Source organism: Mytilus trossulus, chromosome 6 (assembly GCF_036588685.1).
Source record: "Mytilus trossulus isolate FHL-02 chromosome 6, PNRI_Mtr1.1.1.hap1, whole genome shotgun sequence".
Taxonomy (NCBI): domain Eukaryota; kingdom Metazoa; phylum Mollusca; class Bivalvia; order Mytilida; family Mytilidae; genus Mytilus; species Mytilus trossulus.
In genome coordinates, this window is record NC_086378.1 from 7,253,330 (window position 1) to 7,279,018 (window position 25,689).

General features: G+C 31.0%; 2 protein-coding genes across 4 annotated transcripts in view; one reads left to right on the forward strand and one right to left on the reverse strand.

The window, feature by feature from the left end:
* Window positions 1-543: 543 nt before the first annotated feature.
* LOC134720683 (U3 small nucleolar RNA-associated protein 4 homolog) lies at window positions 544-18,413 on the reverse strand. The gene is made up of 19 exons (XM_063583109.1): window positions 18,281-18,413; window positions 15,021-15,131; window positions 14,363-14,417; window positions 13,902-14,021; window positions 13,298-13,366; window positions 12,495-12,579; window positions 11,236-11,404; window positions 10,804-10,879; window positions 9,959-10,006; window positions 9,142-9,313; window positions 7,812-7,894; window positions 6,997-7,096; window positions 6,283-6,443; window positions 5,318-5,513; window positions 4,514-4,620; window positions 3,869-3,964; window positions 3,197-3,379; window positions 1,709-1,810; window positions 544-678 (listed from the first exon to the last, which is right to left on the reverse strand). The coding sequence occupies exons 2-19, from the start codon at window positions 15,122-15,124 to the stop codon at window positions 562-564; spliced, it is 2,043 nt and encodes a 680-aa protein (XP_063439179.1). The 5' UTR covers window positions 15,125-15,131; window positions 18,281-18,413; the 3' UTR covers window positions 544-561.
* Window positions 18,414-22,795: 4,382 nt separating this feature from the next.
* LOC134720684 (ATP-dependent DNA helicase Q4-like) overlaps window positions 22,796-25,689 on the forward strand; it is a 185,455-nt gene continuing 182,561 nt past the window's right edge. Inside the window, exon 1 of one of the 3 annotated variants that reach the window (XM_063583110.1) lies at window positions 22,796-22,932. The gene's annotated coding sequence lies outside the window, so the exon portion shown is untranslated. The remainder of the gene's footprint in view (window positions 22,933-25,689) is intronic. The other 2 variants (XM_063583112.1, XM_063583111.1) reach the window with 2 other exon arrangements.

The window sequence follows — 25,689 nt, forward strand, 5'->3', positions numbered from 1 at the left end:
TTCTTTTTTTAAATTTTTTAATAAATACTCCATGTTGGGAGGCCAAAATTGACCTAAAATGGTTTACTTTTATAAACTGTGACTTTATGGAGAATTATCTCATTGACACTCATACCATATCTTCTTATATCTAACGAGTACTAATATCTGAAATTTATGCTTTTCAACCTTTACACTAGGTTAGGGTGTAAGGAATAAAGCTTCTTTCGAGTCTGGTTGTCGTTTGTTGATGTGCATCATATCAGTTTCTCATTTCTTAATAGAAATTAGCCCCTTAATTTTCCTGTTTGAATTTGTTTAATTCATTCAATTAGGGCAGTATGAAGCTTGCTGTTCGATGTGAGTCAGAAGCTTGCTGTTCGATGTGAGTCAAGATTTTGTTTTAAGACAGTACTTCGACCTATAATTTATTACTTTTTATACATTGTGACTTGGATTTGGAGTCACATTAGCAATCATATCTCTTCTTTTTATATATATGCCTTCGAGGTTGGTTACAGTTTAGTTTGTTGATCAATGACATAAATAGAAATGAAACATACAGAATTCTAAATTTTATTATCATGTACCAAACTTTTTCTCCTTGAGAGTAGGTGGTAACGATTCAGTCAATGTTAATGGTGTTCTCTCTACAGCCACTAACCAGTTATCCTGTATAGCCTCTAAATGTAACAAAAACTGAAAAGATACAAGACAAATTCATTGGTTAATTCTTTAAGGTGAGGTCATAATAAGTTATCTGTTATAGCCTCTAAATGTAACAAAAACTAAAACAAAACAAGACAAATTCATTGGTTAATTCTTTAACATGAGGTCATCATCAGCTATAATTAAAGTAAAAGTGTATAAGAATAATACTTTTGAAAGCATGTGTAATAATTAAAAACTTATCTTGACTAAATGAGACATATTTTCTTTAAGGAAGTTCCCTTGTCATGTTTTGAGATTTTTGTCAGATTTTCAGAATCCTCTGCTTTTATCCATTTGAATTCTTTAAAAAAAAATCCATTAAACCTCATTTTTCTTTAAAAAAAAATCTTTTACATGTATAATAATAAGCCATCTGTAAAAGTCTTATAAAATTTGATTTATTTTTAAACAGTTTTTGAGAACTTAAACTTGTCAATGATAAAGCTATGAAATGTCAAGAGAAAATATTTTCCACCAAAATTTCAATGGCTAATATCTCAAAAAAGAAGCACATTGAACTATATATTTTATTTTCTCTTTTGATTCCTTAATTTATCCCCTATCAAATTATCAATCTAAACTAGTGTTTTGAAAAAGCTAATTATTTTGAAACTGAGAAGCGAACACCCTTAATGGGATTTATTAGCACATTTATCACAATTTGATGGCAGCAAGAAGTAATATACACAATCCTCATAATACAATTTGGCGCATACTAGTACAGTTGGACCTTCCAATTTATACATATGAATGAACCCTTGAAACCCTATCCCTACTTGTCAAAATCTCAAAAAGTCTGTTAAAAACCGACCTAAACTAATCAGACATCAAGTCAGTATGCAAAACTGATAACAATAACAAAGCCTTTTTTGATTTGATATACATTCTTGAGACTTTATTAATGAATGTAGTTAGTACTATAATTTTTAACATTTCATACATTGCAACTTGGTTGGAGTGTTGTCTCATTGGCACTCATATCACATCTTCACATTCATATATACCACTTATTAATTACCTTATATTTACTACTGATATGAAATGCTGTAGATGATGGTATTTTATCCTGATGTTGCCAGGCTGAATAACTGAACAATGGAGCTTCAACTGGTGGAAATCTCTGTAATAATATTCTTTGCATGTTATATAATATTCATTGTATGCTTTTAATCACTTGATTTGGCATTTAAACCTTTTGATTGGAGCGTCACTCATGCTACTGGCATAGAAAATTTAAAGATTTGAATCTGAGGAATTTTGTACTAAGAAATATTCATTGTGTGTTAAATATCAATTAATTAGAATATTCATTGTGTGTTAAATATCAATTAATTAGAGATATTCATTGTGTGTTATGTATTACTTAGTTTTTAATTTTCATTGCTATTAAATATCAATCATAAAAAATATTTATTGTGTGTTATAAATTTTTTAAATTTTCAGTATTTGTAATTTCTACTTAAAATATTCATTGTGTGTTATTTATAACTTTGAATTTCATAGTGTTATAAATTACTTTGAATATTCATTATGTGTTATGTATTTCTTGAATATTCACTGTGTGTTACATTTGAGTGTTATGCCATTGTTCTCCTCTTATATTTAATGCGTTTCCCTCGGTTTTAGTTTGCTACTCCAATTTCGTTTTTTGTCCATGGATTTATGAGTTTTGAACAGCGGTATACTACTGTTGCCTTTATTTATGTGTAACTTAAATATTCATTGTGTGTTATGTATAACTTGAATATTCACTGTGTTTTATGTGTAACTTAAATATTCATTGTGTGTTATGTATAACTTGAATATTCACTGTGTTTTATGTGTAACTTAAATATTCATTGTGTGTTATGTATTACTTAAATATTCATTGTGTGTTATGTATTACTTAAATATTCATTGTGTGTTATGTATTACTTAAATATTCATTGTGTGTTATGTATTACTTAAATATTCACTGTGTTTTATGTGTAACTTGAATATTCATTGTGTGTTATGTATTACTTGAATATTCATTGTGTGTTATGTATTACTTGAATATTCATTGTGTGTTATGTTTATTGTGTGTTACAAAATGAAATTGAGAATTGAATACTATTTCCTAGAGAATTCCATGCAATGATAGTTGTAAATTAGAATATGTGTCAGCAGAAAGGACACCTTATTATATTGCCATGTTCCCTGAACTGCAAAAGCTGGGCCTCAACCCTCATTTTGCATACAATTAAAAAACTATCATCATAATGAACATGTGTAAGTTAATCTGACCTAACTATTTGGAAAATATGATAACAAAGGAACAGACAGACTAAGGGATGCAAAAATCATAGTGACCCTTCTTTCGAATGAAAGGCATATTTTTTTTTTATTTCTTCAAATGTCATTGCCAAAATGGAACTGTTGCTTTTCAGAACTTCAGAGAAAGAAAAAAATAAAAATATGAACAACAGGTCACATATGGCCTTCAACAATGAGGTGATATTAATATAAAGTTACTGTGACAGCCTACCTGTGATTTGTCTAATACACACAGCATCTGCTCATCGTGAAATATAATTTTATTCTGGTCGTTAGGGTGCTGTTGTATGTTTATAATTTTGCTATGCCTTGTAAGCCATTGTTTAGGGTACTTCAAACAAGTTTGTTTACACCATGTTGTATATTCTTCTGTTTCTAGGTTATATTCATAAATCTAAAATGAACAAAAATATGGTAAATAACATTAAATATGGATTTTCAAAGGATCTGGAATTACAAGTCTGAAATATAGGCAAACAAAAAGGTGTCCATAGTACATTGATGCCTCACTCACTTTCATTTTCTATGTGCACTGGGCTGTGAAACCTAATTTGGCATTAAAGTTAGAAAGATCATATCATGAGGAACATTTCTCCTTTTATACAGCATCTTTTATTACCTTCAAATTTTTGGGGTGGTCACAAATATCTCAAAAAATGTTTAATTAGCCAGAAAACTTTGGAAGGAAATCTTAGTATCAGATATGCCTGTATCTATGTCATATGGTTTAGAGCAAGCAGTGCATTATAAAAATGTAAAATATATAGTATTCCCTTGTTTGCTTTAGAAGAAAGCATAGACTTTCTATAGATTATATTTATTTTTTCTTCAATACAGCTCAATTTAGATGTGTGTCTAGTTTCTCTTAATAAAGAATATTTACCTTTTGGTCTGCATATGCTATCAACAAATTACTTCCATCAGCATTGAAACACACAGCAGTCGCTTGGCAACTATATCTTGGTAATCTGCAGTGAATCTAAAAAAAAAGCAATGCAAAACAATTATCTAGTGTAGAAATTGTTAAATACTTTTTTTTATATCTAATATAAGGTTTATTAATATAACATTAATCAACACCATTTAAAAAAGAAAGAAAAAATAAAGAAAAAATGTTGTAACCATAGAGATTGAAATGTTATATTTAAATCAAGATGTTTCACATTGATCAAAATAAAATCTTTTTGGTATCTCTAAAAAAATATGAGTTCCTTTAATAGGTGTTTTAAGTTCATTCCTGTTATTGTGACATTGTAAATTTTTGTATTCTTGTCTTTCATTTTTGCTTATGTAATTGTTTGTTTTGCTCACACATTGTTGTCAGTAAGAGATTAAACCAGGTTTAATCGAGGGTTTTCTACATAAGAAATGCCTGTAACAAGTCAGGAATATGACAGTTGTTATCCATTCGGTAGATGTGTTAGAGCTTTTTGATTTTGCCATTATTTGATCAAGTACTTTCCCATTTTGATTTTTTTTTTGATTTTTACTTTTTTTTCATAGTCAAAAGATTTTCTCTTTTCCTTACCTGTTGTTTTTCTAAATTAAAGATGAGTATACTTCTAGTATGATCAGCTAAACACACCATTTTATCATCTGGACTTACACATAACAGATGGACAGAGTCCACATCATCTATTTACAATATATAAAAGAACTATTACAATTTCATTTACAGAATTTATATATTTTCTTTCCCTGATCAACAATATCACTTACAAAACCCTTTATTTGGGATTCATTACTGTAAATTCAGAAATTATTGTGTGCATTTATTATTGTGATTTTTCAAGAATTGACAAAAATGCAAGTTCAATTACTGTAAACAGGAAAATTTTCACGCCATCTCTATTTTGCGAATAATTATCACAATCTAAATTCGCGCCTTTTTGAATTTGCGATTTCAAAATTACTCAAATTTGTTTCCAAAGCAATTAAAAAATAAATTGACAACTTCTAAGACAAATCAAAGTTAATAAATAATACGGGAAAGCACTGCATGTTCTTTAAAAGTATTGATGATGTTTCATTTAATTGCAAAATGTTCATACAGCTCAACATGAAAATTCTTATTGTGACAAAAATTGATAATCACTCATAGGAAATACTGATGAATGTTGGGGGTGGGGGGTTGGAGTGGTCTTGATCCTGAAATCCCTGGCTTAAAACATGAAATCCCATGGTCCCGAATTTAGAAAAAAAATAATCCTGACATCCCGAAATTTGAAAAAAGAATTTCCAGGTCCTGAAAGAGTCAATCCGGAAATACAGAGCTTAAAAACATATGAATTTACAGGGTTTTATACAATTTCCAGTTTTGATTGTTACTAACCTGACAATGGTGGAATGGTAGCTGTTATGATGGCTTCACTGTCTTCAAGACTGATGGCTTGTATTTCTGTGCTGTCAGTCACAGTGATTAGGCTCCTCCCATCATGGGTAAACTGCATTCTATGTGCTGGTGAAAGACTAGATTTACTTTTAACCTTCTTTAATGTGACCTGTGGTGTCATTGCATATTGGTTATCCTGAAGAGAAAAAAATATAACAAATTAATAATACTTAGTTCACAGATTTTGTGTACAATTCAAGAAGTTACTGTCATGTCTATTGTGCACTAGAGTTGTGTACAATTTGGAGTTTAGTATGCTATTCATTATCACTGAACTAATATATATATTTGTTTAGGGGCCAGCTGAAGGACACCTCCAGGTGCAGGAATTTCTCGCTGCATTGAAGACCTGTTGGTGACCTTTTGCTGTTGTCTGCTCTATGGTTGTATTGTTGTCTCTTTGACACATTCCCCATTTCCATTCTCAATTTTATTTATTTATAAACAGGGCCCTAACATGATCACTAGCTTTTCACTTATCCCCAGGTTTGTACTTAGATGAGTAAAACGATAGGTGCCACATGTGGAGCAGGATCTGCTTACCTTTCCAGAGCACCTGAAATCTCCCTCAGTTTTAGATGGGGTTCCTGTTGCTCAGTCTTTTGTTTTTCTATGTTGTGTTTTATGTACTGTTTTTTGTTTGTGGGTCTTATTCTTTTTTTTATCATGGCATTGTTAATGTATTATGAATTAATGAGTTTGAATCGTTTGCCTCTTCCTTGTCAATGCAGAGGTTTTAAGTTCAAACCTACTCAAGGCAAGATACATTCAACTCTGATCTTAACTGACAAGTAGTGATTGCCAACGTTCCATGATTCTCCAACAAATAAAACTGATGATAAAGGGAAGGGTAGTGAAAGTGGTATTTAACACTAAAAATTAATCATTTATAAACAATAACAAACCATTGATAACGAGTATATTTTGACTGTATCTGGATCACTATAAGCCAGATATTCAGCAGTTTTATTAATGGCACAGCAGACAATTCTTTCACTATCTTTAGTCTTCAGCTGTAGCAGTTTGATTGGTTTTGACATCAATGGTAAAATTTCTCCACTTTTATCTGTAAAACATAAGGGAAGTTTTTATTCATTATAATTATCTACTGTGGACTCATTGTCATTTATCAGGGGATACCAATTTTAGTGGAGTTTGTTGGTACAGGTAATCCACCAAATCAAATAATCAACCAATGACAAATTTACTATCACTGACCACTTAGGAAATATGGTGAAGTGTTAGTTCTAAATAAAAGAAACAATTTCTTAGGGATACTATCTTTGGTGTCTCCTCTTGTTGTAGTATTAAGGTGGTACCCAACACTACAGGGAGATAACTCTGTAAGCTAAACGTTTTAATTACGTTGTGTTGTAAAAGGAATATTAAGCTTCTCAATGATCAAAATTGGTGTTTGTCAAATTGCTATATAACCAGTGTTATTTTTCTGACAAAACAGTTGGTTCAAATTTTTTTATATTTTTATTTAAGTCTCAAAGTAAATCCTTTGACAAAATTTTGAGATGTCTGACATTAACAATCCCTCATAGATTATTTTTTATAAACTTGTATGCAAATCATAATTATTTTGACAGTGAAGAATTATAATCAATATCTACCTGAATTTTTAGTGGTGTGTCCAAGTTTCCAAACTTCTAAGTAATTTGCATATTGCAACATGACAACTTTGGCCTCTGATGCAACTTTGACCATGGAATACTATAACACAAACAATTTATGTTAGGATTTTGCAACAAAAAAAGTATTTATAATACTGCTGACTTTTGTTAACTTTAATAGCGGATTATGAGGTATGGGCTTTGCTCATTGTTAAAGGCTATGTGGTGACCTATAGCTGTTAATTTCTGTGTCATTTGGTCTCTTATGAAAAGTTGTTTCATTGGCAATCACAACCACATCTTCTTTTTTATATTAGTCTTCCTAAGAGAAAATATTATTTAAGTTTTTGGGGTTTTATAGGTGGGTACATCAATGACAATTGCCGTTTGGAGAATTTTGATAAAATTCTAAATGGTAACAGAATCATAAATATAACCTAAACTGAATGTACATCTCCTTTTGAATAATTTATTGCAATATAAATATAAATCCCTTTTCATTTCATTTCATTTATTGAACTGTTCCCTCCAATAATTGTCTACGTTGGGTGCATCAACGATCTCTCAGATAATTCAACCAGAGAATGTGTACAAAATAATGTTGGAAGTTTGAAAATTCAAAAACAATAGTGCTGAGTTTTGATTGGATAGCGCTGCGGTCTGCCCAATACCACTGTGGTAAATTACAATAGTGCTGAACAGCGCTGTGCTTAAACGGCCTGGGGAGAACACTGAGGTTCTTTCTACTTTCTGTTCATCATGTTTAAACTGTTGAAAAATATTGAGAGAAAACTTCAGACTATCCATAAACTTACACTAGGAAATCCAGGATATTTCCGCCTATGTTTTACACCTTTAGTTTCTTTAGCCATGGCAACAACCAAGTTTGTATCAACACCTAAAACATACAGAAAAGTATTCATAGTAATTTAAAAATAAACTATAGCTAGTGAAATTATAACAACTTACACATACGATTAAAAACAAATTGTTAGTAGCTTATATTTTTGAAAAATGGTAAGTCTTTAGCCTTTTATGTGGGAAAAAAGGAAAGTAAGTACTTATAATATTGGAAACCCTTCGAAAAAAGAAAAGTAAAACTTTAAACGTTTCACTGCATCTAAAATTTTGGGACAACAGTCAACATACCTGCCAACTGTCACTTTTTGCGGGGGATTTCCCCCATGGAGGCTCTCAAATTGAAATTTGGAAAGAGCAATTTTGTCCACAATTTAATCAAAACAATTAATTTTACCATGACATTAGGCTTATAAAAGTATGAAGAAGCCAAAAAAACAACATTAAAATGTATTTGCAGGCCCCTTTTAATGTTTTTTAGGACTATGGCAGCCGTCTTGCATGCAAAACCCCCATGGGCATTTTGAAAAGCTGACAAGTGTGTATCTTCTATGTTAACATGGTTAATAGTATGAGATGTAAGATAGACGTAGAAAAGAAAGAACATTATCAACACAATACAGACAAGATCGTAAGAAGTCAGTCGGCAGTTTTAAACAATACCAAAGTGTCTTTGGCATTTGCCAAGCTCTAAATCAAGTCTCGAAAATTTGTTAGTCAATTTCCTAATACATGCAGAGTAAGAGTTTGGTAGGCTTGCTTACTTTGTTTGTATTAAAGTTTGCTCAAGCATTGTTATTAATATTGACATCTGCAAACAATACAAGTAGGGGGAGTTTAACCTGTATAAAGGTAAATTTGATTATTTGATAATGTCCAATCAAATTTAAATATAATGTATATAGTTTTAACTCCGCCTACTTTTATTGTTTGCAGATGTCAATCTTCATTAATATGCTTGAGAAAACCATAATACATACAAAGCAAGCAAGCAAACCAAATCTTTAACTTCCAAGCATTAGGATTATAGCTGTAATATATATTACAAAGACCATTGCATGTATCTGCCTTGATTTATTTATGGATTATTGTTGGTCATCTCAACGAGATTGTTGTCTTGTTTGAATCAGGACAGTGAAAGTGAGGAAATCAATCTATTGAATATGATCAATGGTAATATGTTTATTGCTATTTTACCTATGAGGACCATGTTAATTTTATTGATTTTTGACAACACTATGTCAGCCCTTAGTTTCTAGCAATAATAATATATACAGAGTTTCTTACCACCAGAAACAATTTTATCTCCTGCGACAACCAGATCTCTGACATCATGAGTATGGAAGTGATAAACATCTGACTTGACCCATAACTTCCAATCACTCTCAATGTTAGCTGGTGTATATTCAAATGCTACAATGGAGGGGTCTACACCAGAAGTATACACCTTGTTCTCCTCCTGAAAAATTGAGCAAATCTTTCTATTGTTTCAACATGAGAAATATTTGTTTAAATAGGCCCCTTCACAGTTAGTTCGGACATATTGGATAAGGGGCAAATTTTCATAATGAGATAATAATGGTATGAAAATTAAAATTAAAACAGAGCAGAACATGCATAGGATTTCGCAAACTTTCATACTATTCCCACCTCTTTCCAAAAAATCTGCCCCCTATTCAATATGACTGAGCTAAGTGTGAAGTAGCCTATTCCTTTTTTTTTATTTTAAAGTTAAAAGACTGGAACTTATATAACAAGGTACAGATATACTATAAAGCTCCACTTATAATCACTCTGAATGGCATGGGTTTTGCTCATAGTTTGAAGGTTTGTGACTACAGCTGCTTACATCTACTATATTTGAACTCAGATGGATAGCAGTTTCATTGACATCGTACTACATCTCTTCATTTTTATCTCAATTTTGTTATACTCAGCACAAGAACAAAATAACATAGAATAAAATAATTCAGTTATTTTGAATAAGCTAATTACAGTTTTTAAATCCCTTTTGAATTTGAAATTGAATTTCAAAAATTCAAAATCTAAGAATATTAAGGATGCTATCTTTTGTTCAGGATCTAGAGTAACAATAAGTAGTTACCTCATTCAACGTTAAACATAGAACATCTGCTTTGTGACTCTGATATGTCTACAAAAAACAAACAAAATAAGATAAATACAATTGTTTAGTATGATACAAGAACATTATTCATTTACAATATTTCAGGCATTACCAAATGTGATCTCATTGAAAAATCTCAAAAAAATGTGTGTCAATGCTATTTTAATTCCAGAGGAGATAACTCTATTTCTTACAATAAGTTTTGTTAACTTATGAAGTCAATTCACTTAAATCAAAACTTAATCAGTTACTCCATATAATTCAGGAAAATCGTCAGTCCTCTGATTCCAATACTCCATTACATTCATCATTTTATTGTTTTGCTTGATCCAATATTGTCAAACTGGTTTTTACTGACAAAATGATAGTAGTTTGTTGTGACAGTTTAAAACAGTTTGATCCACATGATCCCTTTTTGAGCACCTGAGATCACCACCACTATTTGGCAGGGTTTGTGATGCTCAGTCTTTTGTTTTCTATGTACTGTTTGTTTCTCTTCGATGGTCTTTTCATTTTTCAGTCATGATCAATTTATTTTCTACGTATGAGTTTGAATTTCCTTTAGAATTCCTCACCTTTATTTTTTTATAAGGTTTCCAGTTTTACTTGCAATATTAGTCATCAAAATTCCTAACTTTGTAACCAGTTAGTTTTGTTGATGGTTTGCAGCAGGACTTAATTTTCATACTTTCAAGATTTCAGGCATAGAATCTAATTACACAATTTACAAATTAGAACCATTTTATTTTTGAATGATCAACAAACCCCTGCCTGACAAAAAGTCAAAGTTTGTAGAAATCTTGACCATGCTACATCTATCTTACCTTTATAAGTGTTCCTTGCTTTCCATTCCAAAAAGAGGTTTTTCCACGGGAATCTCCACTGATTATTGTGAAGTCACTTCAATCAAAAAATAATATTCTATCACTCAAAACTCTAAAATAACATTGAACATTTACCATGACAATTTGATGTTCTAGAATAACAATTGTTAAATTCATTACTAGTATTTATATATCATGTATATGTCAACAACAAACATATTTATAAGAAGCAGATTCATTTAAGTCTTGAGTGGTCTCACAGCAAATTTTTTTTTAAAGTTTTATAAAAGATTCCTGTTTCATCATTTTTGTTTAATAAAACTAATATTTTGAATAAAATAGTTCATTTGACTATGTTACTAACAGCTACAGTATGTATTCTCTTGAAAGAATACAAAGCAAGGCATACACACGATTTATTGCTATTCATACCTTGTAACAGCCACACACCATACAATGGTTTCTTTATTCCTCTCTTGTCTGCCAAGTGTCAGTCTCTGTATAGCGTGGCCTGAGTTCATACTCCATATCCTTATGTTATCTACACCCCCGGTCACTATCAAATCTTCTGTTGGATGCCAGGCTATACTTAATATTCTACCTAGAAAACAAATATAATGTACCTATAGTTATCTACCCCCCTGTCACTATCAAATCTTCTGTTGGATGCCAGGCTATACTTAATATTCTACCTTGAAAAAATATAATGAACCAATAGTTATTATACCTCTGTAATTTTTTTAATTTGTGCTAAAAAATAAGCTTTATATTGAGCATACTTTGGAACAGTAATCCTTTTTTGACACTTCATCTATTTGATTTTTCAATACTTTTGCCACAATGGCCAAGCTAAAACAAAAACTGAAAATTTAACAAATCTTTAACACATATATATTTTGGACAAAATAGATGTGAAAAGTAGTCATATTACTGAAATAAATACTTGTTATTCTCTTATGCTTTTGCCATTTCCAATAGATAAATATCAATATAAGTGTTTTATTCCCCCTTTTATTATGTTGTAAAAAGTTCAAAACTACATGTATAACTAGACATCACCAGAATTGTAAAGGTTCAGATTTCTTCTGACTGCCCTAGCAATCTCATAGATTGAAGAAGGTGGTAATAGGGGAAGTACATTCATGAGGAATCACAGTAAACATTCATGCCAAATGATGTTAACAGTAATTTTTGATGCACGACAATAAATTGTACACTTTCTTTTAGACGATAAGAAAATTGACTGATTTTGACAAATCACGTTAAATTTTCCCAAAAAAGGAGGGTAACGATAGTTATTTGGGTCCTCTGATGAATAACGATAAGGATAGTTTGACAAATCACGATAACCTTTAAACAATTTGATGCTAACAGTAACTATAAATGACCGTTTGACGCCTTAAGGTAAAGATAACTACCCTCATTTAAAAAAAAAAGAAGACACATATTGCTTTTCCATCAAATATCAGATATAAATTAAACATGATCTTTACAGAACTCCTGATTTTGTTCCTGGTTCCTGGTTTGGTTATTTAATTTACTGTGAAGTGTTTCGTAGATTGTTGTTTGTCTTTTTGCAACTTTTGTTGTTTTGTCTGTTTTCTTTTTTTTTTATTTGTGGTGTGTGTGATTGTCCCCTTAAATCTATATGTGAATCTATGATTACATATTATTAAGAGTTAATTCCATACCCTCCTGTTTGTCAAATGCCTGATGATACATCAAAGTATCGTCCTGTGTACTGAACACAACAACACATCCATCCTCTGTTCCTGCCTGTCAATAAAATAAACTAATTATTAAAACAAAAGATTGATTTAATATTTTATAAACAAACTGCATAATTTAATTTCCCAATGTATGCAAAATAAGGCCACATTTAAAAATAATTTAGTTTTGCCAAACCCTAAACAAAGGTGGAGACAGTGGGTAGGTAGGTAGACATTAATTTCTGCATCTGCAAAGGGAAATTGAAGTGTTAGATGTTTTGAGTCTTCATGCATATATACCTATCATAAAAAAATCACATAATTAGGACAATAAAGCATTTTGAGTAGACAGCTCTTTTCTCAGTAGGCAGGATTAGAAACAAACTTATTCTTTTTTTATTGCATAAGAAATATATATTTACAACAAAAAATAAAATAGTTAAGGAAAAGCATAAAAGATAAAATTAGAATTGTGTACAGAAATAAAATAATTTCGAACTTGTTTGAAAATGGGTACTTCACTCCTAAAAGATAAACAAATACATACTGGGGTGTATAGTATCACGATAACCTGTTAAATAGTTAAAAGCAAAACAGTTATCATCCCCATATAAATCAAAAGACTTGAAGCATTACAAATATTTATTCCTCCTCAATTTAAGTCATATTTGTACACATGGTGTTTCAATCTGTCTTCAAAATACATAGAAAAAAAGTTGGTAGGTTTTCTATAAAGATATAGGTATTTTCAAATTTGTTATCTTTTCAAACTATTTCAAACTTACAGCTAACAACTGTTGAGTGGCACATTTACATAAACACCATATTGGTCCAGCATTGGAAGGAGCCAGTTCCTGTGGAAAGAATAATAAATTTAATTACCGGTACTATAATGACATATTGGCCAAAAGGGAACATATTTGATATCATTAAATGTAGTGTAAAAACAATTATAAGAAGATCCAGTCAATCGCCTTCTTCAGATGGAAATGGTAGATCAGTTACCATTATGTTTATTAAGTTACTTAAATCTATAAAAGGGTCAGTAGCCAATTCATAATTTTTTTTACTACCAAGTTTTTTTATGATAGAGATACAATTTTTAACAGATAATCGGGTATTTTCCATTTTCCAACAACATTGTTTTGATTTAATCCACATTAATTTTCAAAACAGTGAAAACAAACATGAAACATAAACTTTGAAGCACAAATCAAAAGTTTTGAACAAACATATTTTACAAGCATACAGCATAATATCACTGCATGATATATATTGGGATCATCTTGCTAGTTATAATAAATATCAACAAATATTTTGCAATTCATACAATATATACATTGTAGCACAAGTATCACTTGAAGGTATGTGTATAAAACTAAAATGTACCTTTGGTTTCAGTTTCTTTAAGTCATATTCTGTCACATTACCATCTAATCCGGCAGAGAATAACCTTGAACCCTGCCAGCAGATAGCTTCAACTGACCTTGACTCACTACCTGGAATTATCTAAAAATAATTGAGCGTGAAATTAATAAAAATTTGCAAGTATCTAATATCAACACAAGTACATTTAGTGTACATATACAATAACAAAATTTGACATTTAACTTGAAATCTGAAAAATCACATTGTTCAACCTACAATTAAGTTTTGAACTCTACCTATTCCATCTGTTATTCACTATTTTCTAGTTGTGTTTTTGACTTGATATCCCAAATGGAGTTAACCCTGTGATGTTTACTTAAAGACACTTTTTTAAGGAATTCTTAGATATCTAAATTACTAATAAGTGCTGGCTGTCTTATTTAATATATAAATATGACATCTATGTTGTTTGTGTTGTTTACCTTTTCCTGGTACCAATCATCTCCAATACTCCAGATCTCTATTGATGCATCAGATCTAAAGAAAAAAACAAAGAAGGGAAAATAGTGATTTGATGTATGTACGTGCTATGCTAAAACTTAATGCTGTAAAACACATTAATACCCCTTTTTATGTAATTAATTAAGATACTTTGTCTTTTCTTGATAGTGATGTTTAGTATTGCATCAGCACACATGAGATATAACTACAATGTACTGTGAATGTTTCTTTTAGAATTGTTCTCCTCGTTTTCCTTCAACAAGAATATTACAATCTACAACTATTAAGTTTGGCTTGTTGCAATATTAATCTTGTTGCATTTTTCACATTGTTACACACATTAAATAATTTCTAGACTAACTTGAATTCAGTCAAATTTTAAGTAGGTCTGTGTTACGCATGTTGAGTGTCCTGTAACAATATTACCAAATTCTATATGATTTGATTGAGGCTTACTGAAGTGAGCAACAAGAAACCATTTTACGAGCATACATATATAGATATATGTATGTACAGAAATACAACTTCATGTTCCCATCCCCTATTGACAAGAGCTTAAAATTAAAGTGTTTAAAATAACATGCAATTTAGATCATTTTTAGGAACAGAATAAAAATATTAAGGTTTAAATTAACTTACCTTGACACAGCCACTCGGTTTAATTCTTTATTATAATCTATACAATGTATTGCTAGTGGTTGGTAATTGAAAAATCTTATGTGATGTACTCTAAATTCACCCATTTCTTATCTACAAAAAAAAAGTTTACATTACTTACACATTCAATATTAACATTTACACAGTGTCCAAATTGACAACCACAAAAAGCAAGAGGTTTCGTTTAAGTTCTATTTATTATCTATCTTGTAGGTTTTTTTCAATAACTGAAGAAAGTCATGTTCTATTGAGCAATATGATTTACTATCCATGCATAACTAGTTGAAGCTCATTTTACCATGTTTTCCAGTCTAGATTTAACAACAGCTTTTAGTTTAACAGGTCAATCAGGGTCTGTACACTCAGCAAGTAAAAGAAGTATATTTTCTACTGTTGCTACATGTTAAGCAAACAAATAAAAACATCGCACAAAGACTGTAAAACTTTGGTCAGAAAAAAAGTACTCTCAAGTCTTTCTTTGGTGTTTTCAATGTCTGAAACAGTGAAAATATATGAACAGAACAGTTTTTCAAATTTACTTCAGCATACATTTTTGTACATGTATTCCATGGTATACATGGTATACACCTCGAATGAGGCTGCAAATATAACACCAAGGTTTTAAAATTAAGGCCTTAATCCAAAACTGATAGCTAGCAATCTTTGTTGACATCTACATCAAGATTGTACAATAATCCATCAGCACATTGATATACATTAAACAAACACTGAAGAGAATCGATTATTTTAAAAGTACAATCAATAAAAATACATTTTTGCCATCTGAAGAAGAAATAGATAATACAAATGCTGATGATACAGAAGCTATAACAGCAATGTCAATATAAAATTCACTAAAATGTACTATGACAAATGTATGAGTCTTGAAAATGATACAAAATGCAGCTGAAAGAAAACATAGAAAAAAGTAAAGAGTTTGTTAAAATGCTGAGACAGTACAGTTCCTTTAAGGGCATATGATACAGTTACAGGGGGGATAATGAAGTTGCTAACGTAAATTGTTATTTTTCAAGACGTCAAACTATGACTTATCATGCTTTATATCGGGAAAAGATTGAGTTTTCAACTGATTTTTATCATTCAAACTTATCTAACTTAAAAATGAGTTCATGGACCCCTCCTTTATGAAATGCCATTTGGTTTGATTATGTAAGAAGTTTATATGTGCCAATTTTCCTGAAAACTTATATAGTGTTGGTTTTTTTTAAATTTATAAATATACAGCAATAAATAACATTTTTTCTACATTTATGAAAATTTGATAAATATGAGTTAATTGAAAAACAAATTGCACAACTTTAAAGGACATTTATATAAAACAAAATTTTCAAATAATTTAACAAAAAAAACAGCTAATGTTTGTCTTTTAAAACAAACAAGATATGTATTTCTGTCCAAAGAAAAAATATACCACAAATCCTAATTTTGAGCAAAGATATAAAATTTGGTCCTCATTTTACTCAGTAGTACATGAAGGTATATATTTTTTAATTACATATTTCATTTAATCAGGCAAAAATTATGCAAGTATGCAAATTGTCAGCAAAATTTCAATATGGGATCAAAACTGTATCCTTTAAGAGTATCAGAGGATTTCAAACTTTCTTTGATGATAATAGGCATTGCAGTGTACTATCAATGGTATCATCAGTTAAAAACATGCAACCATTCCTTATAAATTTGTCATATTATAAGTTAATTTCATTATGCATGTATACATGTACATGATTGATGTATGTGACACCTTTAATATAAGATTAATTACCTATATGTATTGTTTATTAATATTAACACAATACTGGGGGAAGGGGGAGGGGATTAGGAGGAGTCCTGATCCTGAAACCTTGGCTTAAAAACATGTAATCTTGAAGTCTTTAATATAAATAAATTATAGTCCTGACATCCCGAAATTCAAAAAAAAGAATTCCTGGATCCTAAAAGGGTCACATCCCAAAATGCAGAGCTTAAAACACTGATAAAGGTCCTATCGCCCCTCAATACTGGAATGCAATACTGGTACAAAAATTGTATATTATAATACTAGTATCAGTCAAGGGTCTAACTTAAATAAGTTATCAGAGAAAAATAACATGCATGTTGTTATTACAGACACTTTCATGAGTTGTCTTCTCTTTTTTCCTGAATCTGTAATAACATATGTTGGTTATCAGTGAAATATACCAAAAATGTTTATCTTTAAACTTGGGAATTCTTAGAAACTTTTGCGCAGTAGCTTAATAAATTACCTTGATAACTAATTTTCTAATTCCATTAATACAGTTATGATTAACCATGGTAAATCAATGAGACAAGGCTTTTAAGGGAAATTAAGCTGTAATAACAAGGCTTATGTTATTACAAGCATGTAATTTACTATATCAGAGTAAATGAGACACTTGGAATCTTGCACAGTGCCTCATTACAAGCTCTGATCATCATTTCTTACAATGAATTGAAATACATTCTTATGCAAGTCAGAGCAAAGCCTTTAAAGAGATATAGAGAAGCTGCAATAACACCCATTGGTTATTGCAGGAATGTATTTTCTGTAATAACATAGGTGTACTATGCATGATTGGTAAGCTATGAGCTGTTATATATTTGCAAAGATTAGTATACATGAACATTATAATATCAATAGAACTTGAGAAAAATTTAACAAAATAAAGGTTGTATATTTTCCCTTTGAAACATGTAACATACATATGTTATTACAGTTTTTTGATATTTCAGCTCCCAATAACAACATGTATGTTATTTTTCTCTAATAACTTATTTAAGTTAGACCCTTGACTGAGTATTGTGCACATCCTAGTACACGAGTATTGTGATCACTAACTAACTACAGGAGATCTGTGTTTTTAAATGAACCTATTAACTGATCAAAGATGTAGAGCTGCGATAGTTTTGTAGGATACTTTTATAATAGCTCACTAAAATAAAGTTGAATATCTACTTGGAAGAGAATTTGTAGTAGTCCGTTATGGTGCTTCAATTTTAAAACTGTAGTATATTGGTGTCGTTATTTGGCAGTGGTGCAAGGTTAAGATTTTGGCCCATTGTTATAAATTATCTATAATGTTTGTGTCAGATATACTTGTCGGGAGACGTCGTGCGCAAATTTTTTACATCGACATAATAAAAAAATTTGCCCCTATAGTGAAGGCATATTTTTAGCCATGGTCTATCAAACGACACAAATTGTTATTTACACACTTTACCTATGCAGTGGGAAACTTTAACCATCAACAACGATCAAATAAAACAGGTGTGAATAGTGCTAGAGATTGTAAACAATTATCGCATGTTTTTAAATGGGCGCAGCCATGTTGGTCTATTCTAAATGCCGTACCGTGTCTCGGATAAGGACAACCTTTATATTCCGCGTTTCCAAAATTCGGAAAAAAAATGTGAAGGATTTTCTTATTATAACCAGTAAAACAGATACAAATACTCAATATAAATTGAGACTATTTGATCAATGCATTAATTCCAGGTTTAAAACACTTCTCATTTATTTTCAAATAAACATAAGAGAATTAAAGATCTTGAAATATTTTCTTTTTATTAGATATATCAAGGATTTGTATAGATCCTTGGATATATATATATATTTCTAAGTTTATTTCTAAGTTTAGGATATTTTTCATGAAAATTTATTCAATTTTAGTCATTCAAACTAGGATACATTTCTTGGCACAAGGAAGCCATTTAAGTACCAAGCCACTTTGATATTTTGTTTTTTAAACAATCCATTGGTCATAATAGATATTTATTAAATACATTTTAAGTCCCAAGTTGCTTTATATATTATAGTTTATGAAACACAATTATTTTTTTCTTCTTCAAAATTAGTGTTTCATTATTCAAAGAAAAATTAATAATCTCAGAACTGAATTGTGACTTTTTGTCCTGTGACTTTCTTTCCTACATTCAAGTCAAATCGGTACTATGATCTAGCCAAATTCAGTGGTACCTGGTTAAATCGGCACTCATTTAGTCATTTCGGCACCCATGTTAAATATATTTTTTTAGTATTTACACAAAAAAGAATAAAGCCGGAATAAAGTAGGGGTTGTCCATCGATATTAACTTATAGTTAACATTTTTGGAGGTTTCAGAACCTTTGATGGCCAGTTCCTCACTAGATGTTGAAACTTCTTTTTTATAACTATTCACATTATTTTTTAGTGGCATCACTATCTACGATATGATGTCAAAAACACTGATAAATAAAATACGATTCTCTTCGTTTAAATTATTTATGAAAGGGCAATTTTTAAATTCGTAATAACAGAAACTTTCTATAGTATAGAAAGTCCCCAGTTATAAGCAGTCAGTTCGGTTCAAATATGTTAATATAAGCTCTAAACATCGCTGATGTGTTATTTACTTGGTAGAAGAAGTACTTGCAAGTCAATATGCAATCTGTCCCGGTAAATCCGTATTCACGTGACCTTCATTTTATCCCTTTATATATAGCTGGAGACTGTGCTTGTGCATGTTAGGCGTGCTTAGCTGTTGAAAGGAAATGAATATCAACATTGAAAGTGAAACGAGGGCGAACCATTTCGTTGTCTACTTTTTGATTTTTTTGTATACGTTTTGTACCCATAAAATAAATGTGATATTTTGCGTCAAATTAGTGAACATGGATACGACAGCTAATGCCCCTCAAAAGTCACATTTCCTAATCTATGTTAAAAACTAAATATAAAACACCAATGTTACTGAGATAGCTGAAACAAAATCAGCATTAAATCATATGGAAATAAGAAAATAGAATTTTCGAAACCTAATAATTGTTGCAGCAGTGTCAGAGACAACAGATAGATGTTGCTAAAGGCATAATTAAATCCAGAATACTTACTGGAACCGTCGTATAAAAACTCAAAGTATAAACAACCGCTTTGCCTCCAACAAAATCTGCAGAGTGCAAACTATGTATGGAAGAAACAGAAGACTATACACATTTTCTTGTGAACTGCAAAAGCCTTAACCCAGTCAGGAAAATTCACCATGTCAGACTCAAACACTTGATGATTGTCTGAAAATCAGATCAACTACAACTACATCATTGAATCTGAAGAAGATCTACTCCAATTATTTATTGACAGTTCCACCAACCTTCGGATACCAAAATCTCAATTAGTAGATATAGAAAGAATCTGCAAAGAGCTGGATATATGCATTACATATTAAGAGAGCAGAATTATTGTGAAATATACATAACAATTACACTCTAAAATTAAGAAAGGAAATGGTGAATGTGTCAAAGCGACAACCACCCGACCATAGAGCAGGCAATAGCCGAAGGCAACCAATGGGTCTTCAATGTAGCGAGAATTCCCGCACCCGTAGGTGTCCTTCAGCTGGTCCCTAAAAATATGCATACTAGTAAAGTGATAATGGACGTCATACTAAACTCCGAATTATACACAAGAAACTAAAATTAAAAATCATACAAGACTAACAAAGGCCAGAGGCTCCTGACTTGGGACAGGCGCAAAACTGCGGCGGGGTTAAACATGTTTATGAGATCTCAACCCTCCCCCTATACCTCTAGCCAATGTAGAAAAGTAAACGCATAACAATCCGCACATTAAAATTCAGTCCAAGAGAAGCCCGAGTCCGATGTCAAAAGATGTAACAAAAGAAAATAAATAAAATGACAATAATACATAAATACCAACAGACTACTAGCAGTTAACTGACATGCCAGCTCCAGACCTCAATTAAACTGATTGAAAGATTATTCTGCATATTAACTGCAAGAGTTCAGATATTCAGTGAAGGATAACGAACAATTGTTTTTGACTCCTTGCTGATGAACATCCCATCATCTTGAAAATTATAGCTAGTGTCGGTCATGAGAATGGGTATAAATATTAACTTATCATGGTTATTAATGATATTTTTGTTGTCATTCTAACCCTATATACTCCATTAAAATCGAGAATTGAACCTGTTGCTAGATGATAACTTTATATCTAAAATAACCCTCAATGTTCTAATTTTAACATAAATTGTAATACATGTTAAAATAAAGGGCGTATAACATTTGCGCCGATTTTGAAAATATTCATTCTTTCATTTGCGCCGATTTCATATTTTCATTTGCGCCGACTTCCGAAGGAGAAGAAGAAGAAGTTACCTGAGACAATATCTGAAAAAGTCTAATTTCCATGTCCCCCACTTCACCAGCAATTATTTTTTTATTCAACCATCTTTTTTGAAAATTTTAAGTGTCAGTATAAACTAAATTATATAATGCACCAACCCCTGCCAATTAAACACCCATTCTTATATTTCTTTCAATAAGATATTGTAATTTAAATGTTCACCCCCCCCCCCCCCCTAAAATCATATTGTCCCCTGTGGTTTTTTTTTAAAACTAAATCATTCAAATAATATCCAAATTAATTAAACAGGCGTCCGATTCTCACATATATGATATATTATATAATAAACTTGCCCCTAATTTGTCTTTTTTATATTATAACTATAGCATGTAATAAAATTTTGCAAATTTTAAGAGAAAAAAAGGTGTCCCCAGGGGTAATTTCGCTCCTGTTACCACTGTTCTTTTTACCTGTGGAAACGTTTACACGACCAAGAGTTATTTTCCAATTATGTGAATCTTGAGCATCATTTCCTGAATGCATTAGTACAAAGAAATAGTTGGAAAGGCGGCCAGGTTTGAAAATTCAAGCCCATCCAAGGTAAGAATTTATAGAAAAATACTTGTTGGTGTTCTTTCCTGTTATAGCCTTTTCTTACACTTTCTGAGAATATTTTTAAATGTGCATCACAACATTAAGTGTGTTTTTATATCATCTTTTTAAAAGTTATATGTCACAGGAAATACACCTTCATTTAATGTGAAAAAAGGACTAAAAATATCGCGTAATTCCTTTCTGTTACGTTCTGTCATGTTATACCTGATAAAAAAAAAGTAACAGCATAACCATCATCAGTAATAGGAAGGATGTTCAAGACAATTTCACTGAAGAATCGAAAAGTTAATGTATATATATGTTCCTGATGTACTCTATGCTAACCATTTAATTTGATATAAGTTCTCACCACCATATCAAAAAAATTTCAAATTATATACAGTATATTGAATAAAAAAATAGTTTTATTTTCTTTTGATAACAGCAGAGAACATTTATGCAATTCTAGTATAGTAGATAGTAACAGTAAGGAATTTATTTTCTAAAATTTCATTACCTAGGCCAAGGATTTGTATAGTTAGATCTAACTATACAAATCCTTGCCTAGGCGGGTTTTTCATCTTGCAAATACAGTTTCAAAGGATAAATGACTTTTTTTGCTGTTATCTTCCAATTGTGACCAATCTAAAATGACGCTTTTTCTTAAACTTTAAAATAAAGCAGAAAAATCCTTTCTGTTACCAACTCTGTCCTGTTACCATTGTCCTGTTACTCAAGATTCTTTCATGTTACCGACATATCTGACTATATTGAGATAACCATATTATGATTGTTTCCTCGGAGTTATGTATTTTTGTGATTTTACTTTCTACTTTTACAATTTTAATTCTATTTATCATAGTTTAAACAATATAAAAAAGAAATAAAACACATCATCTATAAGTTAACTTAACCAGGTTGTCAAAAATTCATACGATAAGTAAATAATTTCATAAAAATTGAATCAACACTTTATCATTTCAAATGAACACTTTACTGTTTGGTGCAATCTGGTTTCATTGTTGTCTTACCTACGAATATCAACATTTTAAAATCGGAAACCAGTTATGTTTTATTAAATATTGCGGGAAAAAGAACTTGTTGACAAATGGTTCAAAACATCTCCAACATGAATATATACGTACACTGGTTGTAAGGTAAGTTTTACTAAATACACTTTTAATTGGCAATTCGTTATGTAGTCCATTAATCATGAAAATTCATGAAATAATTGCCACTGGACATTTAACTTTTAAGCAATCATTTGTAGTTGAGTTGCTTCTCCTCAGAACAGGTAGAACAAATAAAGTCAGTCTCAATTAACTGAGATAGGGAATCGATTCATTGGATCAGTAGGTTAATGCACTAACTGTCATGCAGACGACCGGGGATCGAATTCCGATGGTGACGATATGAATTTGTAGAGTAGATTCATATGTACTAGCTGTGGAACCGTAGCTCTTAGGTCCTTATGTTATTTTTTGACTATTTGCGGACCGGTCCGCAAAATCAAAAAAAAATTAAAAAGGACCAAAAGAGTTACGGTTCCGCAGCTACATATGTACGTGCTGTCTGGTTACACATTAATCACTCAGATGAACAAACATGAGAAGGGATAGGACCTTGATTGGGACTCTGTGGTAGGGAGGACTTCCCTCCTCAATTAATAAAAACAGTAGTTACTATTTACAGGAAAATTATTTACAAATAAAACTATGTACATCGGGATCTTAGGAGTTCTAGGTGTGAGAAATTAAGCTCCTGTCATGGCCTATGCAAGTCCAAATAATTAAGGCAAGGCTATTTTTTTTTCCAGGACGCCTTCCTACGACGTCATAACGCTGAAGCCATTTTTTACGTCTGGAGTATAAGAGTAATTTTTAGGGGGGGGGGGGAATTTGACACCTTATTTTGACATAAAATTTTCATTGACAGTTAGAAATTTTTACGTAGTTACAAAGTCCTATAAAGTCCTACTTTATTGATGTAAAATATTTCCAGAAATATTCAAAAATATTATAAAATAAAGTATGATTCCATTTGAGGTTACCAAGATATCAATTGCTCTCTTCTTTAATAACTATACGTACTTAAATATTTTTTCAGTCAAATCAGATATACTAGCCAACGCTAAAAGATGACCGCAGGGTCTTCATGTCCATTAATAATGACTGCATGGTCTCCAAGTTCGGCTGAGTAATAACTTCTAGTACTTTTTAACTTAATATTTATGATTTTATTCTTGTGCTTCATTGTTCCCAATTTTTATTTTCCGTGCAACGTTTTTGCAATTTTTATTTTACGTGTTCCCGTGTTCATACCCCCCTTTACCATCCTCTGGTAAGGTATTACACTCACTAAATAACAGTCTTTGGTGTTGCATGGAAAGAAGCTGTATTTGTAAGTGTTGCTTATAGTTTGAAGATTTCAAAATCTATTTTGGTGTCAGGTGATATTGCCATCTTGTCCGGCTTTGTTGTTTCATATATGGACCATAATTTGCTATTGGGCTCCGTTTCCTATAACTATAGAAAAGTGATAAAATGTGAATTACTGTAAGAAAAGTTGCAACTACATCTAAAGATGCCATTATTTTTATCAACATACAAGTGTATGCTACTCTTCCCTAGAAAAAAATTTAAAATATACGTATTTTTGTGTCGTTTCTCGCGTTACTTTTTGCTTCCGAAGAGCATAACGCTGACTGATTTATAGATAATCGTCACCGGCAAATTCGTAACTTTTGCTTTCAAATAACAAAGAACATCAACCAATAAGAAAAGTGAGAAGAAAATGCTGAGAACTATAAGTATTTATGTAGCAGATGTAAGAACAGTGGCGTGATTTTTGTGTCCGATTTAGTAACGCAATTTTTAGATGATGTAATCTGCTTTGTTGTAATAGAATTCTTAAAAACAATATGCAAATATGAACTCTCACGAGATGTTCAAACAGGTAAATCCGAGATGATTTACATTCTTGTTTTGATCTTCGTAATAATTAAGTAAGAAAATTACGTTGTCGTTATGCGTTACATTTCACACGAAACAGAAGTCCAGTTATTTATTAAAATTGTTTTTGTCCTTAAGTTCTAACCATTTCCGGTCATACGTGAAACATGTGACTAACATGTGATAACGCCATTACGGCCGGATGTACGAAATACTAGGTCTATTTAAAACATTGTTTTTGTTTCCAACGGGATGTTAGCAAACATAATCTGTAGACTTGTTTCGTCTTGTTTAAAAGAGGAAAATACAATTGTCAAAGAGATTGTGCCGGTGGTCTGTTATTTTTCCTATGTGCATAATGTTACATACGATCCTGTGTGAAAATAAATGCCCAATGACTTGACAAAATCGATTTCATATTTGACAGACGTTAGAACACACTTCGTTTCCCGATATTGACGTGAAGAGTCCTTGGAAAAATCAATCAAATTACGTCTCTTATCATTGTACTAATGCTCGTTGGATTGATTTAACTTCAGCAGTAAATATTACTGGATATTTTAGGTGAATAAACATAATTTAAAAACAAATATATGTTAATATACCGTTACACTTAGAATGTACAAAGTTGGAATCTTTGTCACAGTTTTTAATTAATATTTTTGATTCATGTTCTGCAAACACTTATCAGAAACGCAATAAACTTGTCAAAGGAGAAGTAAACTTTTACCATGCATGACTTGAAAGGAAGTACTTTATTGATTTTAGCCCACTAAAGTAGGTTAAAATGTGGAAACCATGTAGATGGTGTACAGGTCACAAGTATCACATTGTGCCTATTTTAAAGATTTTAATTCCAAGTTAAAAGTTTTTTTCTTTACTGGATTTAAAGAATGTTACATTGCCAATGATTTGGAATAAATTGTATATAACTGGAATATCAAAACCAAATATAAATACATT

Bases quoted from the DNA above. Each gene is read 5' to 3' on its own strand.
- LOC134720683 (XM_063583109.1), bottom strand. From the start codon at position 15,124: ATGGGTGAATTTAGAGTACATCACATAAGATTTTTCAATTACCAACCA. The intron at 11,405-12,494 runs GTATGGAATTAA...TTTGTTTTCTAG, and splicing joins GGCATTTGACAAACAGGAGG to GTAGAATATTAAGTATAGCC. The intron at 5,514-6,282 runs GTTTGTTATTGT...TTTTCTCTTCAG, and splicing joins AAATATACTCGTTATCAATG to GATAACCAATATGCAATGAC.